The 23,428-nt window shown below is 37.4% G+C and overlaps 1 protein-coding gene across 1 annotated transcript in view; it reads right to left on the minus strand.

The window, feature by feature from the left end:
- LOC150096463 (caspase-3-like) overlaps nucleotides 1–23,428 on the minus strand; it is a 249,302-nt gene that overhangs the window by 42,788 nt on the left and 183,086 nt on the right. Inside the window, exon 5 of the mRNA XM_090408616.1 lies at nucleotides 21,531–21,750. Coding sequence (XP_090264742.1) covers nucleotides 21,531–21,750 — 220 coding nt within the window. The remainder of the gene's footprint in view (nucleotides 1–21,530; nucleotides 21,751–23,428) is intronic.

The raw sequence follows: 23,428 nt of genomic DNA on the forward strand, positions 1-23,428 counted from the left end.
ATCTCACCTCTTATGTGTGTTTCTCATAGAATTCAATACACAGGTTTTCGAATCGAACATGAAGGAGTTTCCTCTTTCTCCTCAACTCTCTGCTCATCCACAGTACTAACATACTACTATAAGTATCGTGTGTGAAATCAACATGAAATTGGTAAATCAGAAATAGGAAGTATCATGAGCTAGAAGTGTAATAAAAAACAATTCAATAATCATTTCTGCTATTTCTGCTAAAGCTGAGAATCTCCCAAATTCCAGGATTGAGAAGCAATCATGTTTTAATTTGGATGGTATAATAAAGCATCTGAACTTTTCTTGAACAGATGTTTATATTTAAAACTTCCTTTATGAATTAAGTGGTATCATTCAAAAACATAGTTCTTTCTGAATGATAAAAAGGCACTTTGTACCATATCGATCCACCTATATCTTGGTCTTCCTCTGGGTCATTTTCCTTCCAATCTGGCAGAGAACACTTGTTTTGCTAATCTTAGCTCACCTATTCTATTTAAGTGACCATACCACCTGAAATTAGCTCTGCTAAAGCATTCCTGGATGCTGACAATGTCAAGTTCTTTCCTAATATCCTCGTTTTTAATATGATATTGCCATTGATGACATCTGTTCATGCCTGTAATCTTTCTCAGCACTCTCATATCTGCAGTCTCTAGTCTTTGGTCAAGTGTTTTACTTTTGACCCACCTCTCAGATCCATAAGTTAAAACTGGTTTGAACACTGTCTTCTATACAGCTAATTTGGTGTTCCGACTAATTTATCTCTTATTCATTATGAATTTATTCAATTGACTGCCTACCATTCGAGCTTTGTTGATTCTGTTGTCTATTTCTATATTTAATTTACCATCTTCAGTAAAAATCATGCCTAAGTAGCTGAAATGTTTCACTTGTTCCACAGGTTCTCCATTCACAACACAGTTAACATTTTCAATGATTCTGCCTATTTTCATTGTCTTTGTCTTTTTATTGCTGACCTTCATACCATATCTATTACAACAGTTACTCAATTTAGTCAGAGAATCTTGCAGACTTGTAGCGGATTTATTTAGAAGTATAACATCGTCCGCATAAAGCAAAGAGCTGACATCAACATCTCCAATTTTGATATTATGTTTAATACCACTTTCCTTCATAATGTGATCCATATACATTATGAATAACAGAGGGGATAATGTACATCCTTGTCTCACACCAGATTTAACATTAAACCATCTTCCTGTACTTCCTTCAATTCTAATTGCTGACTTACAAATAAATAAAGACTAAGTATTGCTTGATATAATGCCCCATTGACAGCATATAATAGCTTCTCTCTTGGCACCTTGTCAAATGCCTTTTCCAGATCGACAAAACTTAAACACAGATCTTTATTATATTCCCATGCTTTCTCAACTATTTGTCGTAAAGTGAAGATCTGATCCTGACAGCCCCTATTGGCCTGAATCCAGCTTGTTCTTCACCAAGCTTTTCTTCCACAATTCTTCTCAACCATTTCTTAAGTATACTTGCATAGATCTTGCCAGGAACACTCAGTAGGGAAATACCTCTGTAATTCTCACATTCAGTTTTATTTCCCTTTTTATATATGGGTACTATTAGAGCTCTAATCCAATCATCGGGAATTCGTCCCTCTGCCCAGGCTTTCTGAACAATGCAGTGCAGCCACTGTAAGACTTTTACACCACCATACTTCAGCATTTCTGGTCGAATATCATCTACTTCTGCTGCCTTTCCACATTTCAAGCCTTTGATGGCTTTTTCTACTTCAAGTATGGATATGTATTCCTGACTGAATGTCTGGTCAGTGTTTTTTACCACTGTGCTGTCATCACTGCTTGTTTCATTTAGCAATTTATTTATTTATTTAAGTAATTACTCAAAAATTATTTGAGCAATTACTTCAAAGATATCCTTGAAGTAATTACTCTATACTTCAAGGATATCTTTTTCTTTTGTTTTCATGTCACCTTTATCATCTCTAACTCCTTTTACAGCACTCCTTCCTCTTCTAAGCTTCTTCAACAACCTCCAGAATATCTTACCACCTTCTTGATATTTATTTTCTATGTTCTTGCCAAAGTCTTCCCATGACTTTTGTTTAGCTAGTTTTACACACTGTTTAGTTTTCTTACATGTGTCTCTGTATTCTCTAAGATCACAAGCTGACTTATTTGCCAGGACCTTTTGATATGCTTTCTTCTTTTCCTTCACTGCCTCTTTAACTTCATGTGTCCATCATGGAGTTCTACTTTTTCTATTCTTGCAGACAACTTCACCACCTGCCTCTCTAGCTGAATCAATCAGGGTTTTCTTCAAGGCTCGGCACTGAATCTCCAAGGTTTGGTTCCTGTTCTCAAACTCTTTCATTTTTCCTTCAATAATCTTTGTGTATTTTAGCCTACAGTTCACATCTGAGAGCTGCTCAACTTTTATTCGCTTTAAAACTTTCTTACATGTCATTCTTTTCAATATGAAATTCAATTTTATCCTGCTCAAGACTAAATAGTGATCACTTCCAATTTCAAATCCTCTGTACACTCTGGTGTTCTGCACCAGGGAGAAAACATCACTATCAACAATAACGTAGTCAATGAGACTTTTCTTATTCCTTGACTCTTCTCTCCATGTGAATTTGTGCACATTTTTATGTTGGAACATGGTGTTAGTAATAACCAGTCCATGTCCTGAGCAGAAATCCAACAGGTATTTGCCATTATTATTAGCTTTGCTCTTTTCTTCAAATTTTCCCAAAATATTTTTGTATGTCTGACAATCACTTCCTACTCTACTATTTAGATCCCCAACAAGGACCAACTTTTCCTTTTTCATTGTGTCAGTAGATTTCTCTAGAGCCTCAAAAAATTCCTCCACTTCTACATTAGTAGAACCTTCTGTGGGACCATAGGCACAAATAAGTCTCACTGTCCAGTTCCCCATTCTGATATTTGCCCAAATCACTCTACTTGACACTGCCTGCATTCAAGAAGATGAGCCTCGTATTTTGTGTTGAATACTATGGCTACCCCTTCTTTTCTTTGATTGTCATTGCCTGAATATAACATTTTGTATTTATTGCTCAAAAAGATATCACCAGTTTTTGTCTTTTTTGTTTCAGTCACCCCTATTATGTCGATCTGGTACTTATCTAATTCCTCTGCTAGCCTCATTTCTTTGCCATTCAGGCTTCTTATGTTGATAGTATCAATTTTTAACTCTGGTGATGTTGAGTTGGGGTGTGTTTTCAGATTTGTTCCAGTAGCTGACTTTTTGCTGTGTGCCCTGGTAAAAAACAACGGGGCCTTGTTTAACCGGCCGACGTCCCAGCCAGCATGAAATTTTGTCATGTTGTACCATCATTTTGTATTTTGGTTTAACCAATAGGAATACAATTTGGTCAGCTAAATCCCAAATTGCCAGCCTATCCTTGTTCATTCAGTATCCAGGTAGATACCCAACAGGGTGCACCATGAGAAGGTGAGGATTGGACATTAGGTCAGAAGCCCTGGTCGGTTCTCCGCATTCCTTTAAAGGCTATGTGGAGGTCTCCTCTCAGTTATACAGCTTTGACCCTTAAGCACCCCACGAATTTATTTGTTAATTAATTAATTAGGGTGTACTTGTTAATAATGAAAATTTAAAAAGGGGTAAGTGGATATCTGAAGCTTGAGAAACACTGCCCTAGTCTATAGAAGCACCCAGCTGTATATTTTGTTCTGCTGGCCTCTAACTTACACTAGATAGCCTCAAATGTGCTGTTTTCACTGCCATGTAGTTAAACTTCTACTCTCTATGGTTGCAGTTCATCGGCTATTATCAATAACTCTTTCCCCATTCTCTATCCTCTCTGAACACACTATAACCTTCACATTCTATCCCACTAACTATATCATCTTCTGTCCACCATGTCTCACTAATGGCAATAATCTTCAGCCAGGCGGAATTAACCAATGCTAAAAATTCCTCCTGCTTGTTACGAATGCTCCTGGCATTAGCGTACATAAAGTGCAAATGCTCCTTAAGCTCATCACTATCTTTAAAGTAACTTTAAACGATGCTTTAAAGTAACTATCCGAATCTGGTTTGTTACCAGTGGTACTAACTTAGGAATATTATACACATTCTTACACTCAACTGCCCCACTGATGTCTGCATATCCACTCAACTGCTTCCCCCTTCACCTAGAAGCTTTAGTTTCCCAGATTCTGCACATCTACTTTCCCTTCATTCAACAACACTAACAGCAAATCCATTCAGATGCAAACTATCTTCCTGTATAAGCCCTATCGCCCATCTTACTCCCACCACACATCCACAAACTCCACACCACTCCTCCTGAATAACCTAAGCATCAAGTCATTCACCATTATGGCCCTCCTCCTCAGCTCTACTCTGTCATACTGTGGCAACAGACTCATTATCTTAACTCTCTCACGCTCTTCTTTTGCTACCCCCAGTATTTCTTTCATGTCCGCTCTCTCATGCCATACTAGTCGCCTTGAAATCATTTGTTCCAGCCAATACAATCATCTCTTTCACCCTACCCTTTTGTGCTCTAATAACCATACTAAATTCATTAATTTTTGCACCTGGAAAGCATGATTGTTTCAATCTCTCACTGAACACACCTTTTATAAAGATTGAATCGCAGTACATGACTCGAATCTTAATATTTCTTTCTCTCTTGGTCAAGCTCTCATTTCTCTTATCTCACTTCTTTCTTTCAGTTATCAGCTGACTCACTCGCCAGTTATTTCTGCATTTGCTCCAACCTCCACTTCTTCCTGAGTATCACTCTGCATAACCGAGCTATCTCCTTCATTACAACCAACTCTTTATTCTTTATATCAGTCATCATACTATTCTTTCGTTCAACCCTTTTAATCTCTCTCTCAATTGTGTCACATTTAATCTCTCTCTCTTTCAATCTTATCTGCATTGCATCACACACATTTTCAAGTGAATTCTGAGTTCCATCCACTACTTCAATCTCATGACCTTGGACACTTTTTATCCTCACTCTTATAGTATTTGCAGCACACTTTCCCCACCACTATTGCTTTCAAACCAAATTCCCTATACTTTACTTAAAATGAGCCAAGTTTTTTAATAGGTGATGAGGCATTACTGCGAATAGTTTGAGAAAGGATTTTGGGTAAATGTTTGGCTCGTTTGTAGATGGGTTTTGGGAGGTTCATAAATATTGGAGGGGGGGAGGGATCCTCTGGAGTTGTAAGATTTTAGTTTATAGTCACATCTGCTGGCCAGGAAGTGACACTTTTTAGGATTCTATAAAGAATCCTAAACTAAAAGTCTATATATGGAGTGGCGGAATCAAGGCAGAAACATGTGACTAGCGGTGTGCCACAAGGTTCGGTGCTGGGACCATTTCTGTTTAATTTGTACATAAATGATATAGGAAATAGCCCGAAAGGAAATATTTAGTTGTTTACTGATGATGCAAAATCAGGAAAAGTAATAGTTAATCAAGATGATGTGGAGAGCTTGCAAGATGATATACACAGGCTGTCAGTATGTGCAAAAGTTAATAGGTGTCAGTTTAATGTCGAGAAATCTAAGGTTATGCAATTTGGGATAAAAAGATTACAAGCCATGTATTACATTGATGGCAGTGTACTCCAGGAAATAAATGCTAAAGATTTAGAGGTGGTGGTAAACAGAGAGTTAAAGTTCAGAGGACATATTGCTAGGATAGCCCATAAGATTACTTGGCTACTGAAGAACACATTAACAAACAGAGATAAGGAAGTTGTAATTCCTCTTTATAAGGCATTGATACATCCACATCTGGATTAGTGTGCTCAAATCTGATCCTCTGGGTTTCTTGGGGATGAGAAAGCAGTGGAGAGGATCAGAGGTGAGTGACCAAGATGGTGAGTGGATTGCAGAAATTGGCTGATAGGAGAAAAAGAGGGGATGTGATAGAATCATTTAAGTTTCTATCTTTGCTGAAATCTCTGGTCCCTCTAGCCAAGTGCTGAAATGTTTCAGCCCTTGGCCAGAGGGACCAGAACAAGGGATCATCCCTGGAAGTTGAATAAAAGTGTGGTCAGTTTGGGTATGAGGACTTGATTTTAATCAAGGTGACGTGGAGAGTAGCGAATGAGTGGAATAGGTTTCCACAGTCAGCTGTGAGTGCTTTGTCTGTTAATGGGTTCAAGGATAGGTATGATAGATTGTGTGAAGAGATTGGGTCTCCGGTGACAAGTCCTTGGACTCCATGGAAGTGCCTGTATTATAATAATAATAATAATGTATTATATATATATATATATATATATATATATATATATAGATTCTTAGTTTCTATAGAATCCTAAAAAGTGTCACTTTCATATATCAAACACACACAAACACATAGTCTATAAGAGTCTACAGAAACAGCAAGTAAGAACAGTCTGCCCTTACTGGACACCCTGGTTAGGAAACAACCCAATGGATCAAAACACAGGTAAATACATTCTAACAGTCAAATCAACTCCCCCCCCTCCACCAACAATACAGAACTACAAAAGCCTTAGTCCACCAGACAAAATTTATTTGCTCAGATAACACTGCACTTACCACAGAGCTCACCCATAGAAAAAACACCATTTTGGGCAATGGTTACACCTCCCACCAGACCACTCCCCCCTCCAAATATAGATCACAACAAATCCATTGTCATCCCTTATATTCGTGAAGTCCCAGAAATATGGCCAAGATCTTAAAAAAGCACAATCCCACAGAAATCTAGTAACCCTTATCTGCCCCCCCCCCAGAAAAGAGCAGCTGCAACCACTAGATTTACCTGCAGCGTACTAGTTACAATGCAATTGCAACTGTTCATACTATGGCTAAACAGGTAGGACAAACCAAAATAAATATATAAGGGCACCAAGACCATACCTGTTTCTTTCCACCACCATCGCCGGCGATACTCAGGATTAAAAGACCATATACTAACATCCATTGGAAAAAAGCCACTTTACTCCACTGAAGCAGATTTAAAATTGTGAGGCTTTTCCTTCAAATCTGCTTCAGCTCCTACCAACTATCCCAACCTGAACAAATATAGTCATATCAAACTGCCTCTCGTATGGGAAACCTTTAGCAGCACACATTCAGTCTAATGACCAAGAACAACCAAACAATGCCAATAGGTGATGTAATGAACATGATGGTTTACAAAGGTTTGACATTAGATGGTAGACACTGGCTAAAGACAGAACTGGAAAGTTAAGAGGGAGACCTATATCCAGCAGTGGATGGAAAGAGGCTACAGAAGAATTAGAACATATAATTTTTTGTAATGATTTAAGCTTATATCTTCCTTGTTTAAATCTCACTGATGAGACCTCAATAAACTCATAGCAAACAAACATAATGGTAAAGAATGCAGTAACATTATTAGAAATATCAACAAAGAGATGGAAATGGAAAGACAGATACAAGTGAAAGAAATACATTTTAAAATGAGAATACAGCAGCACTCAGCAGATATATTCTTCAGCTACATTCTTCAACAGATAGTTCAGTTCACCTAATTCCATGAAGAAAGGACTATGACCTTTGTGTGGATGGTGAAGACATGTCCACTACACGAGACATCCTTGAATCCTTTCAAACACACTATAAAAATCTGTTTGAAGACAATAGTACCATAGGAAAATACACTTAGAACATAAATGCCTTTCCTATTCAAATCAAAGGCAAGCTCAACAGACCCATTACAGCAGCTGAAGTCACCAGTCTACAAAGAATACCAGACAAGAAAATCCCTGGGACCTTATGGTCTAAGGATAGAACTTTACCACAAGGCCTGGGATTTTATTCTTTCCATCTAGTTATCCTTTTAAATTCTCTCTCTCTCTTTACACATTACATACCAAATGAAGTTCTAACAAGTCATACCATTCTCATTCCAAAATCTAACAGAGATCATACTTAATCAACAATTGGAGGCCTATTTCTCTTTCTAATACTGATTATAAGGATATTTTCTTGCATTATCAATAACAGGTTCAAAGTAAGTAGGAGATACATAATTAAAAGCACACAGGTTATGGAGTTCCAAGCGAAGCAATAGAATTTCTTTTTCTGCTATGCAATCTACTCCATCTAGATACATAAGCGGTGGAGAGGATTCAGAATGTGAAATAGTTAATGTGAAAAAACAGCCAACCAACGGCAGTACTCGGTGAATTTTATTCAATCATCTGATAATGTCCATAGCAACCCTTTTTGTTCCATATCCTTCAGCAAACTGGTGGGCAAAAGACTAGTATCCATCATTAAAGGAGCCTATGCTAATACAACTACATGCCTCCTAGTTAATGAGTTCCTATTAGACCCAGTCAAAATTCAAAAAGGAGTCAAGTAAGATTGCCCTCTCACTCTGTTGCTCTTTGCATTGGTTCTTGAACATTTTTGCAGGAAGTTAACAACTGACATGTTGTGCAAGGGCTAACATTTCCCCCGACTTTGAAGGATAGTAAAGGATTGGCATATGAGCATATAGTAGGCACTTTGAGGAATAATGATTCCACATACAGTAAACTCTCAATTTAACGGACTATCTGCTGATATTAGGGACTATTAGGGGCAACGAGTTGTCTGTAAAATCAAAAGTCCATTAAATTGCAAATCTTAGGAATAGCATTGAAAATAAAACACTTGCAGTGATATGGTAATAATATATTTTAATGAGAACATTTTTATGTAAATACCATTTTACTGAGGATTGGACTTGAAAAAAGTGTGGAAGAATAACTGTATTGAATGCAGATACAGCAGTGTCAGAAGCATATGAAATTGTTATTAATTTAACAAATTCATTAGCTTCTGAGACGGCTCACTTTGTTAAGGTATATCAACCATTTGTATGTAACATGATGCACCATGCTACTACTGCATTGGATGAAGAGATAGAGGGGTATGAGAAAGCGTCTCAACTCAGGAAAAATACCACAGGAGTGGAAAGAATGTATGATAATTCCATTATACAAGGGTGGTGAAAAAACTGATGTGTCTTATAAATCTATCAGTATTTCTGGAGTGGTGGTGAAGATTTCAGAGAAGTTGGTAAGAAGTTGCATACAGAAATGGGTACAAACAAGCTATACACTGCATGGAACAGCATGGATCCTGAAGATACTTTCAGGTGCAAGCTTTGTTTGCTCACACTTGGATAAAGGATTAAACTAAATTTATTATACTCAAACTAAGTGAAAAATAAACTTCTCTAAATCCAGAGTAATTTATTAAAAAAGGGTGGCACACCATTTGGCAACTCCTATAGGTAGAGATGACCTGCTAATGCTTCTGCCTGGTATCTCCACTTGGGCCTGGCTCCCAATGAAGAGACCTCAATAAAGGTCGAAACTAGTCTGGGATGTGGTCCTTCCCTTAATGCATAACATTAGACATATCCACAAGGAGATGTGTTTTGCATTATGGGAGATACTGAGATAGGAGTGCTGGTATCTTGCTCCACCTTTGCAAGGAGTGCCCTGGTGTTGTACCACCTTACCCCAGTCCTGAAGATATTTTCAGATGCAAACTTTGTTTGCTCACATGTGGATAAAGGATTAAACTAAATTTATTATCAACTTACCTTAATAATTAATTGTTTCTTAATATTTAACGATCAAATTATCCGAAAATGTTCGTAATAAACAAATCACCTCTGGATCTGAAGATGTGCCTATGAATGAGATGACGTCATCCGTGTGTGTTCCCTAACAACCAATAGTTTTGGACCAGCTGGAACCACTTCTTGTTCTTCCTTGTTGTCAACCTCCTGATTGTCCCATAGAACATCTTCAGCAGCAATCTCTTCCTGGCTGAGAATTTGGTAGCCTGGATCACCCTTGTCAATGTCTAGCCATTGTTCAATATCATTCTCACTGACATTATCATCAAAGTTTCACGGAAATCAGAGGTTAAAAACCTCTGAAATCGTATTCTGGTTCACTCCGGTTCAGTAACTTGGTCCAGCCATTAGCCAATGTTGTAGTCTTTACCTCTTTCCAAGCAGCAGTAAAATTAAAGATGGCAGACTTGATGTTGTATTCGTGCAAATTTTAAAGTATCTTGGCTCCTCTTGTATTCTGGGTCGTTTTCGTTCTCAACCACAACCTCTTCAAGAAACTTCTTATACAACCTCTTGCAGGCAAAAATGACTCCCTGGTCTATAGGCTGTATTACAGAAGTGGTGTTTGGAGGAAGGAAGATACATTTTATTCTTCCATTCCTACTAACCAACTTCTCAGCATCAGGATAGGCTGATGCATCATCAAGAAATAAAACAGTTTTTACATCTTCGGGAGAGATTTTCAGGACCTCTTCTTCGTAGTTTTGCATATGGTACGAAGTGATTAAAAAACCAGTCGGAAAATATGTCACTTGTAAATCAGGCATTCCTTGAGCTGGAATAGATGACAGGAAACTGGTTCATAACATTCTTCAAAGTGCGAGGTTTCATGCTCTTCTGACTACCATTGGCTTGAAGCGATGTGTGCTATCGGCATTAGCACACAGTAGGGCTGAAATGCACTCCTTGTTTAATTTGTGGCCAGGCGTGCTAATATCAAGTTTGTTCGCGAGGGTATTTTAGGGAACAGCATGATAGAACAGGCCAGTCTCATCTGCATTGAAAAATTGAGACAAAATAAGACCGTCAGATTCAATGACTTCATTGATGTATTTTCTGAAGGACTCAACATGTTCAATATCGGTGCTCAATGCTTCACCAAATGCTTGCCTGTTTGTAATGCCATGGCATTTACGAAAGCGCCAAAGCCACCCATCCCTCGCCTGGAACTGTAATTCCATGTGTTGTGCTAGTTTTTCAGCAGCTGATCTTAGTTCAACACCACGAGCAACAACGCCACTAGACCGCTGTTGAATGAACCACTTATAAACTCCTTCTTCTAAATTCTTATGCTTGGCCAACTTCACGTTTTTTTATCTGCCACAGTGAAACCATTTCTGGAGCTCTCAACGCTACATTTTAGTGAAAACCGAGTAAGTTTGTCTTTATTTTTGCATATATGTCCAAAACTGTTTGCTTTTTCAACCCACGAAGTTCATAAACATGAGCAACAGATGCACCACTTTCCAACTTATTAACTCAAGTTTCTGTACTATTGTCAAGTTTACTCGTTTTCTTTTAACCACCGACATATTAACTGATATTAATAATGATTAATAATGGTTTAACTAAAAATTACTACAGCAACAGCCTAAACACCATGCGTTTTGCGCTAACAACACTACTGACACTATGTTACCGAACCAAAGCACACACATGAATTATCACAAGTATGCACAAAATATCACAAATATAAGCTAATGTATCCGAAGACGCAATTTACAAACACTGCTGATCGCTTCTGATTAACCATCATATTATTTAATTTTTTTTATTAATTATTTCATTATATGTATTTATTTGTCAAATTATGTCCGTTAAATCTGAAGTCCATTGAATCGGGGTCTGTTAAATCAGAATTTACTGTATATCTTTTTTGGTATTTTGGAAAAATTCAGCAAAATCAGTGGATTAACTGTCAATGCTGACAAGACAAAATTAAAAATTTTTGGAAAGTGGGATCATGGAAGCATTCCCTTTGGACCAACTGCTAAGAGCAGTTGGTCCTTACCTCTCACTATACTTGAAATTCCCTTCACCTACCTGATATTACCAATTCAAGAACATATACAAAATATCCTAAACAAAAACATTAGAACTTTAAAAGACTGAAAACCATAATCTTCTTTTCTCATCCACACACAATAAATATTACAGAAGCTGTGCAATTTGTTTGGTCCAGCAATTACCAAGAAGTTAAAAAAGGAATTTCTTCAACTATCAAAGACGTGTGGAGGCTTTGGGCTTCCAGTATTAAAATTCTACTACTTAAGCAATACAGTTTTAGAAATCCATAAAATATTGCTGATTAATCATACACGTGCATACCTTCTCTGATACTACCTGGGTTTTCATCTCCTATTTGTAATATATGATGATAATGGTCCAAGAGCTGAGCTGTTCTTAAATACATCCGGTGCTTAACTCTTAAGATTGCTACAGCATTCTGTCATTGACATTCTTTCTACTAATACCATCAAAACTTGGTATAAGAAAATCTTTAACCTCTTCCACCATCAACTTCCACAGTTGGGTACTAACAATCACACTTTTTCATAACTTACTGAAGTTTTAAAGATACCATAAAGACCTCACGTAGAGAATTGTATATGTGGTAATTTTCCACTAAGTGGTATCAAATAGAGGTATGTTAACAAGGAATACAACATGCATTCTACAGCTGCCCACCTGTCCTTCGTATTTGGAACAGATTATTTAATGTGTTGGGAATTCCACCTGAGAGGGCACTAGCATCATCCTTAGTAGCAGATGCCAATACACGTTGCTCAGCAAAGTGATTATTTTTTTAGTAGATATTAGCAATACTGTTAATATATATATTTGGTGGTTTAGTCAACTATTATTATGCGATATACTTTCAGAAACGTTTTTTCATTATGGCACGATGCATATTAGAAAAATGGCAACAACAATGTTGACTGATATCAATGTGCAGGATTTAGCATGTGTTTAATGTATTTATTGCTGAGAGTGAATGGTTTGTAGCATGAGAATTGAGAGAATATTTATAGGAAATGTTCCGTAAATGAGTATAAGAAATGTGAGCCATGGCAAGAGCGAAAGAATGAAGTGACTGATATCATGGATATAAGGCAGGATTATCAAAATATGTGTAGGGAAGCAGTGAATGATAGAGCAGAAAATATGAATGAGGGCTTGAATGAAGTGGCTTAAAATAATAATGTGGATGATGAGATACTAGTGCCGAAAAAAACCGCACACTACATAATTCACAAGACGAAATGTGAGCTTAAGCAACTGGAGAAATGATTGGCATATTGGCATACAGAAGGATTGAGAATGAAAGAAAGAATGAATGGGAAAATTTCTCTAGTAACTGGTATGGCTACAGCCCTTGGTTACAAATAAATGCATAAACTAACTTACTTTATCACTAAAACCAGTAACCATAAACTATAAAAACCATCCGAAATGCATTTTACTCTACTTGTTTGGCTGTTTATTTAACAAAATAAACAGCCAAAAATAAGTGTAAGTACCAACAGAAAATGATAGTAATACTTGAATTGTATTGTATAATACTGTATATTGCATTGTAAAATACTGTGCATTGCATTGTACCACTTGAATTGTATTCTATAATAGTGTACATTGAATTGTATAATATAAATATCTTGTATACATGATGTGAATGATAATAAACTAAAAAAATAAATAAATAAATAAATAAATAAAAGCATAAAAATGCGAGAAACTGGGAGAAAAGAGATAGTATTGTAATGTGGATTCGATGACAAGAGGTATACATAATGAGAAAGTTACGAAAGCATGTTTTCCAGGTGCAAAGATAAAGGATGTTATTATTATTATTCGTAACACCTCCAAGGAGTCCGAAGACTCATCGCGGGAGGACACCTACAACTGTCTCAACCACTACACCGAACCTCTACTACGAATCATCTCTATCAACGCCATCTACTGCCCACCTCCACCACAACTAGTATTTTTTTTTGTCTGTAAATTGCATGTGTTCTGAAGGGCCGATTTGTCTGTATGTGGGATGAAAAACCTGAGTTTCCGGGAGAAAAAACCCTGCTACCTCCCATATGAGATCGGCTAACTCACCTTCGATTGAAATCGTCCAGATAAAGATTCCTCCCATTGCGACGAGAATCGAACTTAGGCCTATTCCAATCAAAGGGCGCAATGTACCGTTGTTCTTCCAATTGCGCTACGGAGGCGCTTAAAGATGTTAGTGAAGCTGTTAGTATGCAGAACAAAGAAGCGAACAAGTTAATTCTTTTGCCAGGCACAAATGATTTGATAGGTGAGAAATATGCAGATAATGAAAGCATTATTAGTAGGAGCAAAAATGAAGAGTAAGAAAGTAAAGATTGTGAGTTCTGCTGCCTCAGTAAAATAGGACAAAACTGAGAAGGGCCATGATTGCCAATGAGAAGACTGTTCAGAAGGAATGGTGTGCAGTTTTGTGATGTATGGAGTGAATTTGATGGATGAAAGGACTTATATGTGTCCAATGGACTGTATTTAAATGTTTTTGGAGTTACATGTTTGGTGAGAGTGTAGTAGTGCTATACCAGGGGAAACTAGAGATGTAAGGGAGGATGAATTCAAGCAGGTGTCTGGCCACCTAATAAATGACCATGTGTACAGCAATGCTCACGCAATGGCAAATAAAATTTTATAGGTTTCCGATTTGAATGGGTTATTAATGGCATTACACAAGGGTAACTATGGGGACAAAGGGATGTTGAAATGCATGTTGAAATACAAACCTAGTGGTACACGAATGCAAGAAGTATCAGGAATAAGGTTGAGGAGTTTATGGCAATGATCAGCTCGACTTGGCCAAAAATTATAGGCATCAGAGAGACCTGTTTGACTGAAAACGATACAGTTAGAGGGATAGAATGTTAAGGGTATTGTATTATCAGGGAGAATAGAGGGAACAGTGCAGTGATACTGAAGACAGCTCAGGCAAGAAGCCTTCTTGGTTATAACCTGATTAATGATAAGATACTTATTATTAGACTTAAGGCTCAGCCTATGAATGTATCAATCATGGTAGTTTATGCACCCCACACGGATAGGCCTGAAGAAGAGAGTGAGGAATTCTATGAAAACTTACAAACTGTTTTGGACTACCTACCAAGGAGAGACATACTTTACATCTTAGGGAACTTAAATGCAAAAGTGGGAAAGAGTATGAGAGTTGGCAGGAGTGTGGCATGTTTGGTCTAGGTGAACGCAACACCCATGGTCAAAGACTAATGGAATTTGCCTATTCTAACAGATTAGTTATTACCAATACCTGCTTCCAAAAACACCTATGATGGATCTATACTTGGATATCAAACATTGATGGGTCACGGCACCAGCTTGATTACATCCTGGCTCTCCAGCAGTGGAAGACAAACATCTCTGATGTTCATACTTGTCCTGGAGCAGATTGTGGTACAGGCCATCACCTAGTAAGAGCCAAAGTAAGACTAAGACTCCAAAAACTTCCAAGGTCAGGTACATTCCACTAGATTGGATGTTAGAGTTTCCAAGTTGATTCACAGAAGATTTATAGTTTCTATCTATATTCGGCATGAAACTCTTAGAGTTTCTTATTTGGCTTTGAAATAATGTTGGATTTAGTTTAGTCGCTTATTAAATAACTTAAGGAAATTACAACGTACAAAGGATATAAATTAAATGAAACTTTAATCTATATTTCCAATATTTCAGCAATGTCACGTTGCCATCTTCACAGGAACTTAAAATAATGACACGTGCACGCAGGCACTATACACAGTAAATGAAGATGAAACAGGAAGCTATCGTTTCTCCTAAAAGTTCTGATGGTGCCCCCTAGTGGGCTATGTAGGTATTCTTGGCCATTGGGCTGAAGGTCTTCTGATGTAAGTCTCCCAAATTTGAGGCAGTCTCATGCAACCAAATTTGTTGAGGTTTGGCATGTTTCTTAGGGCAGAGGCTGATTCCATGAATAGCCTTTCAAATTTGAATTTACTATGGTGGCTTTCTTCCATCGTATTCTGTGGTGTGAATCCAGAGCATGGTCTGCAAGACCAGAGAGGCTATACTGGTGAAACTAGATGTAGTCCTTGTGTTCTGAAATTCTGATATTTGCTGTCCTGCCTGTTTGGCCAAAGTAAGACAGCTTACAGCTGCAAGGGACCTGGTATACACCAGGTAGGTCTAGGGGAAGTGGTTGGTCTTTAGTGGAGCGGATAAGGGACACCACCAATTTTCTATATGGCATGGTCTGCATGGCCTATAACATGAGGTCGTTACGTTTTTTTAGGACTTTGTTAATTTTTTCCGAGGTGCCTCGGATGTAGGGAATGGTGGATTTAGAGTAATCCTTGTTGTGAAGAGGGAGGGGGGGGGTTGTGGTTTACTGGTTTCAATATTTTATTATTTTTTTGGGGGGGTGGCCATTGGCTGAGAAAGTGCTGAGGATGTGGTTTAGTGGTTAGGGCATTATCATTTGAACAGATAAGTTTAGCCCTGTTGTGTAGTGTCTTAATAACTCCATATTGTTGTGCGGGGGTGGGGGGGGATTGTTGGTGAATGTATCTGCCTGTATGGGTGGGTTTTCTATAAACTGAGAAAACCAAGGTTCCATCAGGCTCGACAGTAACTAGTGTGTCTAAGAAAGGGGAGGCTGTTGTTTTTCTCTTTTTCCAGGGTGAACTTGATTCTGGGGTGTTGGTTCTTTAAGTGTGTTAGGAAGGAGAGGAGTGTATCAGACCCATGTGGCCAAATAACAAACACATCATCAATGTAGCAAAGCCATATGGTTGGTTATTGTGAGGCAGAGTTTAAGGCTTTCTCTTCAATAGTCTTCATAAAGAAGTTGGCTAAGGGTAGAAAGAGTGGCAAAACCCATGGCTGTCCCCTCTATTTGTTTGTAGAATTTTACTTGCCAAACGAAATAGCCCGAGTTCATTGTGAACTGAAATAGGGCTGAGATATCGGGAGGAAATTTAGCTTGGATTAGCTCTAAGGTTTCTTTGAGTGGGACATTTGTGAATAAAGAGGAGACATCAAAACTGACCATTATGCCAGCATGTTGGAGTGTAAGGTTTTCTATGCTGGCTTTGAAGTGGGCTGAGTTTTTTTTGTGTGTGATGATGTGTTGCCGGTACAGTGTGTGAGCGATTTGGCCAAATGTTTAGCTAATTTGTATGTGGGGGAATCAATGCCATCCACTATGGGATGTAATAGCACATTTTTTTTATGTATTTTTGGGAGTCCATATATATGGGGGGGGGGGTATGGAGTTAAATGGTTTTAATTTGTTAGTGACTTCTATAATTATACTACAAGTAAAAGAAAAATGAATGTGTAACAATAACTATTGAATGCAGATAGTTCAGCTAATGAGTGCCCATTTTGCTAAAAGCTATCATCCTGGTATATATATGTTACCGGTAAAGTGTTAAATTAGGCATTCTATAGAATGCCAAAGTACAAAATGCTTAGAATTTCACATATTTCCTAGGCATTCTATACAATGCCAAAAGGCAAATCAGCAAAGTATGAAGTACTTTTTCTCTCTATTTCAGTAATACATGATGGTTTTTTTTATTTTCAGTTACAATCTAGAAATTAATTAACAAAGAATAAAAAAACAACTAAACTATACTAACATCGGAGCTCGGGGTATCTCTCAGATAATACAAAAAACGTGTTCAACCAGCAGCTACTCATGACCTTCACCCTATATAATAGATAGGTTAAAGAATATTCATGTTTGCAATTAGCATGTATATGTCAGATCAGATACGCAACATCTCTGATGACAAGCATGACTATCGACTCTTGCCTCAAAGAAAGAGTCAGAACTGCACAAATAATGGCTGAGCAAGCTACATTGTCTGGGCAGGAATCACGGCATGTTAACATGGAACGATGATCCTACGAAGAACTATCTAAAGTTTGAGCCAATGCGGCTAAAAACTGCATTTTTTTAACCGATACTATCTACCAAAAGTTAGTGAACGATGTGAAAAATGCTAAGACAGCTTCTAAGAAGATACCACGTGACTTTTGGCTGCTGAATCGCTATGATGTGATGGTCGTAGAAAACAAAAGTAAGTTGATTTATCCTGTTAAAGAAAGCATCAGTGAAATCCAGTTTTACATCACAGATTCTGAGTTATTTAATGCACTTCATGAAGCTCATTTGGCCATTGGTCATGGAGGACGTGACAGAATGTTCAAGAAATCTCACAGAAGTACAAGAACATTACTTGTCATGACACTGAACTGTACATTCATCTTTGCAAGCTGTGCCAGAAAAAACAAAAAAGGTGGTAAAAAGGGCGTTGTAGTGAAGCCTATGATTTTTTCCGAGTTCAATTCCCGCTGTCAGGTCGATCTCATCGATTTTCAGTCACATCTTGACAGAGAATACAAGTTTATAATGGTATACCAAGTTCATCTCACTAAGTTTGTGGTTCTCAAGGCTCTGACATCAAAGACAGCAGAAGAAGTGGCATATAACCTCGTGAACATATTTACATTGCTTGGAGCACCATCGATTCTACAATCCAACAACAGTAGAGAATTTGCTAATAATGTGGTGAGAAGCCTAAAGGAGTACTGGCCGATTTTGAAGATCGTCCATGGCAAGCTTCGCCACTCACAAAGCCAAGGAAGTGTCGAAAGAGTTAATCAGGACATTGAAAATATGCTGTGTACGTGGATGCAAGATGAAAAAACTGACCGATGGAGTGAGGGCCTATGTTTCGTGCAACTTATGAAGAACAGGGCATTTAATTCTGGGATTAAGAGAACACCATATGAAGCTCTCTTTGGCTGCAAAGCTAAAGTGGGTCTCACAACGTCTTCCTTACCCCAAGATGTTTTACAAGACATACAGACTGAGGAGCAACGGGGAAAAATGACGGAAAACATCCAAACAATACAAGAAGAAACAGATCACCCTGTCCAAGAGAAAGAATCTATTGCACAAAACACAGACGAGACTGTAGTATAAGATGGTAGAAACGAAAGTGGTGATGAATACATGCCTACTGAAGAGGCTTCCGGTTCTGCTACCTGCTGCGTTTGTTTGAAGGTAACCAGTGGTCCCCATACATGCAGAAACTGTCACCAAAACATTCATGCCACCTGTGGACATGAGAGTAAAGATGATGGAAGTGAGAAAATAGAAGGTGATGATGTTAATATTTTGTGTACTCTTTGCTTCAATATTGAGAATGCTGTCGAAGGTAAAATTCAATCTAAATTGAATCTGGAAATACAGGCCAAAAAAATGAAAATGGATTCCAACAAAAAATTTCCTCCTGCAGCTTTGGGGGCCACTGTGCGAGTTCCTATCCCAGATGTCAACAAGGGACGGGGAGACTCGCGCAATCTGCTGGCAGATGTTATGAGTGTGACAGACGATGGTTTTTATCGACTTGGAACTGCTGAAGGAATTTTAAACCAACTCTATGCCAGATCACAATTCACTTTATGTCGCAAGGACTTACTGAGAGTTAGAGACGTGCCTGAAATAGCTCTCTGGTCAGCTGCTTCTGCTCAGTCCACAGGTAGCGGCCAAAGATTCGTGAAGTGTACTTGCAAGACCAAGTGCCAAAATTTGAAGTGTTTTTGTATGAAAAAGGCAGTTAAGTGCAATTCAAAATGCCATTCCAGTCTAACTTGTAGCAACAAGTAGTTCAGCACTGGTCTTTTTCTCTTTTTTGTAATTTGTAATTGTACAAAATCTGTAATTTTGTAATTGTTACATTTTTTCAATAAAATGCATCTTTTCAATAAAAGCCTTTTTCATACTTTGCCGAAACAGCATTTGTCATTCTATATAATGACTAGGTATTCTATACAATGCCTAGGGAAAGTATGTAAAATATTAAAATAAAACAGACATTTTATACTTTGCCTAAAAACGCCACGCATTCTATAGAATGCCTGCTTTTCACACTTTGCCAGTAACATATATAACATTGAGTTCACTCTTTACTAGATGTATGAGAAGGTGGTACTAGAGTCGATGCACTAACTGAATGAGAACTTGGCAATAGGAACTGATGGAATATCAGCAAAGATGTTAAGATTATTCAGCTGAGCTTGCTGTTCCAGGCTATATAATTTGAGTCTCAGAACAGGGAAGATAGAATTGTACAAGGGTGGTGCATCCACTGTGTCTATCAATCGATCAGTAGCTCTGGAGTGAAGATTTTGGAAAAGCTGGTTGGAGCTTCAGTACAAAAATGGGTTGACAGGGGTAATGAAATGATGGAACAACTCACATTTTATAATAATGTTACTGTTGAGTAATATGAGAGGAATGGATGCACCATAATACTTTTGGACTATGCTATAGGCTTTTGACAGCACACAGCATGAAAGACTGTTGCATGAAGTGGAGAATATAGATTCTCCACTTGATGCACCTGGCCTATAAAGTATTAGTGTGGATAAGACAACGGCCTACTGATAGATGGCAAAAAAGTGGTATATTGGGAATGTGTCTTCAAGATTTAAAGTATCCAGTGGTGTACCACAGGGATCATAGTTGGTCCACTGTTACTCTTTTTTCTTATATATATTAATGACACAGGCAAGGATTTAAGGGGTGATATACAGCTGTTTGCTGATGCTGATGATGCAAAGATAGGCAGGATAATTAGGAATGCAGCTGTTATGCAGTACTTGCTGAATGATTTGAATAAACTCGAATTGTGGACATGCGAATAGGGCCATCATGAGTTGCCCCACTCCTGAAAATAATTCAGGGGAAAACTTGTTTGCTTACATTTGGATAAAGGATTAACCCAAGTATTTAATTTCTTGGTATCTCAAAGTTATTAAATGTAAATTTTTTCACTTTGGTCTAATGTATTATGGTGGAATTATGCTAGAAAAAACTGATCAGAATAGGGATCCTGGAGTTTTAGTAGACAGGAAGTTGAAGTTCAGGGGCCATATAGCAAAGATCGCAAGTACAATCTGGAGGATAATTGGAATGCTGAAACAACTATACAGAGATATAAGAATAAATAACTCATTTTGCCTCTTTACAAAACTTTGATATGATCTCATCTGAACTATAATGTCCAAATGTGGTCTACTGGTTTCCAAGGTGATGGAGATATGATGGAGAGAGTGCAAAGCAGAGTGTTAAACATTATATCAGAATTGTGGAATACTGATTATAAGGACAAACTGAGAATTTGTAGACTGCAAACAGGAAAAAGAGAAGTGATATGATTGAGACTTACAATCTTCTGAAAGGGTCATACAGGATTTCTAGATGGGATTTTTCATTTTATGGAGGGTGCAGAAAGGATGAGAGGGCAACCCTGGAAGTTGTGGAATGCCATCAAGAAAGGGGTGAGAGCTACATTTTTCTCTCAGAGTGGTGTGTGATTGGATGTTGTGTGTGCAAGTAGCTCAAATGAATTCAAGAACAGGCATGACAGTTGGTGCAGTTAGTGGCCTTGTGAAATGAGTCCCTGACTCCCTGGAGGTCTCTCTTAATGATAAGTTACTATACATGATAAACAAAATAAATATTGACAAAAGACATGAATTATTGTAGTTCAACTCAGCCCACGGTCTTGAATAACTACCCTGAATGAAGTAACTAGCCTAAAACTGTAATAAATGCTAATTCTGAATATTTAGTTTTGAATATTTTATTAGTTGCTGTATTATAAAAATGAAGACATTAATTCAAATAACATATAATCTGCAATTTTTTAAAATATTTTCCTGCTTTTGATATTTTATATTTTGAATATAAAAATATTCAAAGCAATCGTGGCAAGTACATACTGATTATCTTCTATATATGACAAAATTTTTTTTTGCTTACGTCCACGGCATGCTTGAATGAAGAACATTTTGGGCTTTTTTTTCAGCAAAGGACAATGGCTGTTATTGAATGTATCCAATATTTTACAAATAGGAAGTGGCTTTTCATCGCAACCAAATATAATACCTGAATCACCATGGCTTAATATAATAACAACACATGAATCTACCTGTTCTAATTGTTGATGTTTGGCACATGCTTGAAGAAAGGTTAGAATTTCCTGTAATAAAAATAAGATGAATGAAAAATGTGGTCAAAATTTTTCACTGTTCTGAATCAATTCCTTCTGTTGATATTCTAAGTAAAAACAAAATCAGTTCCAATCACAAACATAATAAATAATGGATGAGTAGAAGTTCCACTATAACAAATATGTGAAATAAACTACTATTTTGAGTTAAATAACTTTAATAACTTTAGATTGACTAACTTTTTACATTTCTATCTTCATATTGTGGAAAACTATCATGAGAATTAATTTTACCTTTAATAGTAAAATGAAACATCAAAATAATTAAAAATGAAGTTAGATGTTTATTAATCAATCTGAGTACTCCCCTTACTTATTCCTTAATATACTAAATTAGATGTACATTGAACCAGATGTAAATCAGTGAAACAGGACATGTAGTTAACTTCAGAAAAGATTAACACAAATACCACATGTAATTCATTCATCACAGAACATTGGATCTTTTTGACCATGCACTAGAAACATACCACCTGACCAGGATTATCGTGATTCAGATATTTAGGTTTATACTTTATTAATTACAACATAACGAGATGATAACAATGATACAAAAAGTAAAATAATTTCATTATTTCCTATATTTTGCCGAAATGGTATCGTCATCAGGGAACAAAATACAAATAAAGATATGTGTATGCAGGTACCACATGAATAAGAGAAAATCTAAATTGCACTACGTAGTGAGTGTCGGGCATCTTTCAAACCTGGTCTGAGAATAAGCATAGCCCAGACTTAAGACACTTTTATTTATGCAACCACACTTATTCATGTTAGAATTGTTTTTTAGCACAGAGGCACATTCCAGAAACACTTTTGATACTTGTAATTGCCTCTGTGGAATAATGTGACCGTCTTCAATACAGCAGAGGCAGATTCAAGGAACAGTCATTCATGCTTATAATAAATTTAGTTTAATCCTTTATCCAAGTGTAAGCAAACAAAGTTTGTGCCTGAAAATATTTTCAGGACTGAGGTAAGGTGATACATCCCTTGGCAACTCTAAGCAAAGGTGGACCAAGCTCTCATCACTCCTTGTCTCAGTATCTCCCATAATGCAAAGCTCATCTCCTTGCAGACAAGTATACAGTTATGCATTAAGGGAAGGGTCACTACCAGACTGGTTTCGACCTTTATTGAGGTCTCTTCAGTGGGAGGCAGACCCAGAATGGTGATACTAAGCCAGAAACAATGGAGAGGTCATATTTACCTATACAAGTTGCCAACCAGAGACAAGGAGTGATGAGAGCTTGGACCACCTTTGCTACGAGTTGCAAGGGATGTACCACCTTACCTCAGTCCTGAAGATATTTTCAGACGCACATTTCATTTACTTACACTTGGATAAAGGATTAACCTAAATTTATTATGGTCTAACCAAGTGCAAAATAAACTTCCAACAGTCATTCATGCTTGTTTACAGAATTTTGTACAATAAGGTAATCGTTATCCAATAGATTCTGTGGTGGGTATCCAAGGTCTGCAAGTCCTGAGAAAGAACTCTGCTCATTTAAGTCCTGTATTAAAAAACTTCATCCTCCAAAAGACTGATTAATGATTAGTTGTTATTGATTAATGATTAATGTCTACTTATAAAGTATTAAGTAAAATACTTTTTACTTAATCCAAGAATTTTCTCCTGATGACT

The sequence above is a fragment of the Typopeltis vanoorti genome, chromosome 18 (genome assembly GCF_054136105.1).
Source record: "Typopeltis vanoorti isolate ZY-2024b chromosome 18, IOZ_Tvanoo_1.0, whole genome shotgun sequence".
Classification (NCBI taxonomy): Eukaryota; Metazoa; Arthropoda; class Arachnida; order Uropygi; family Thelyphonidae; genus Typopeltis; species Typopeltis vanoorti.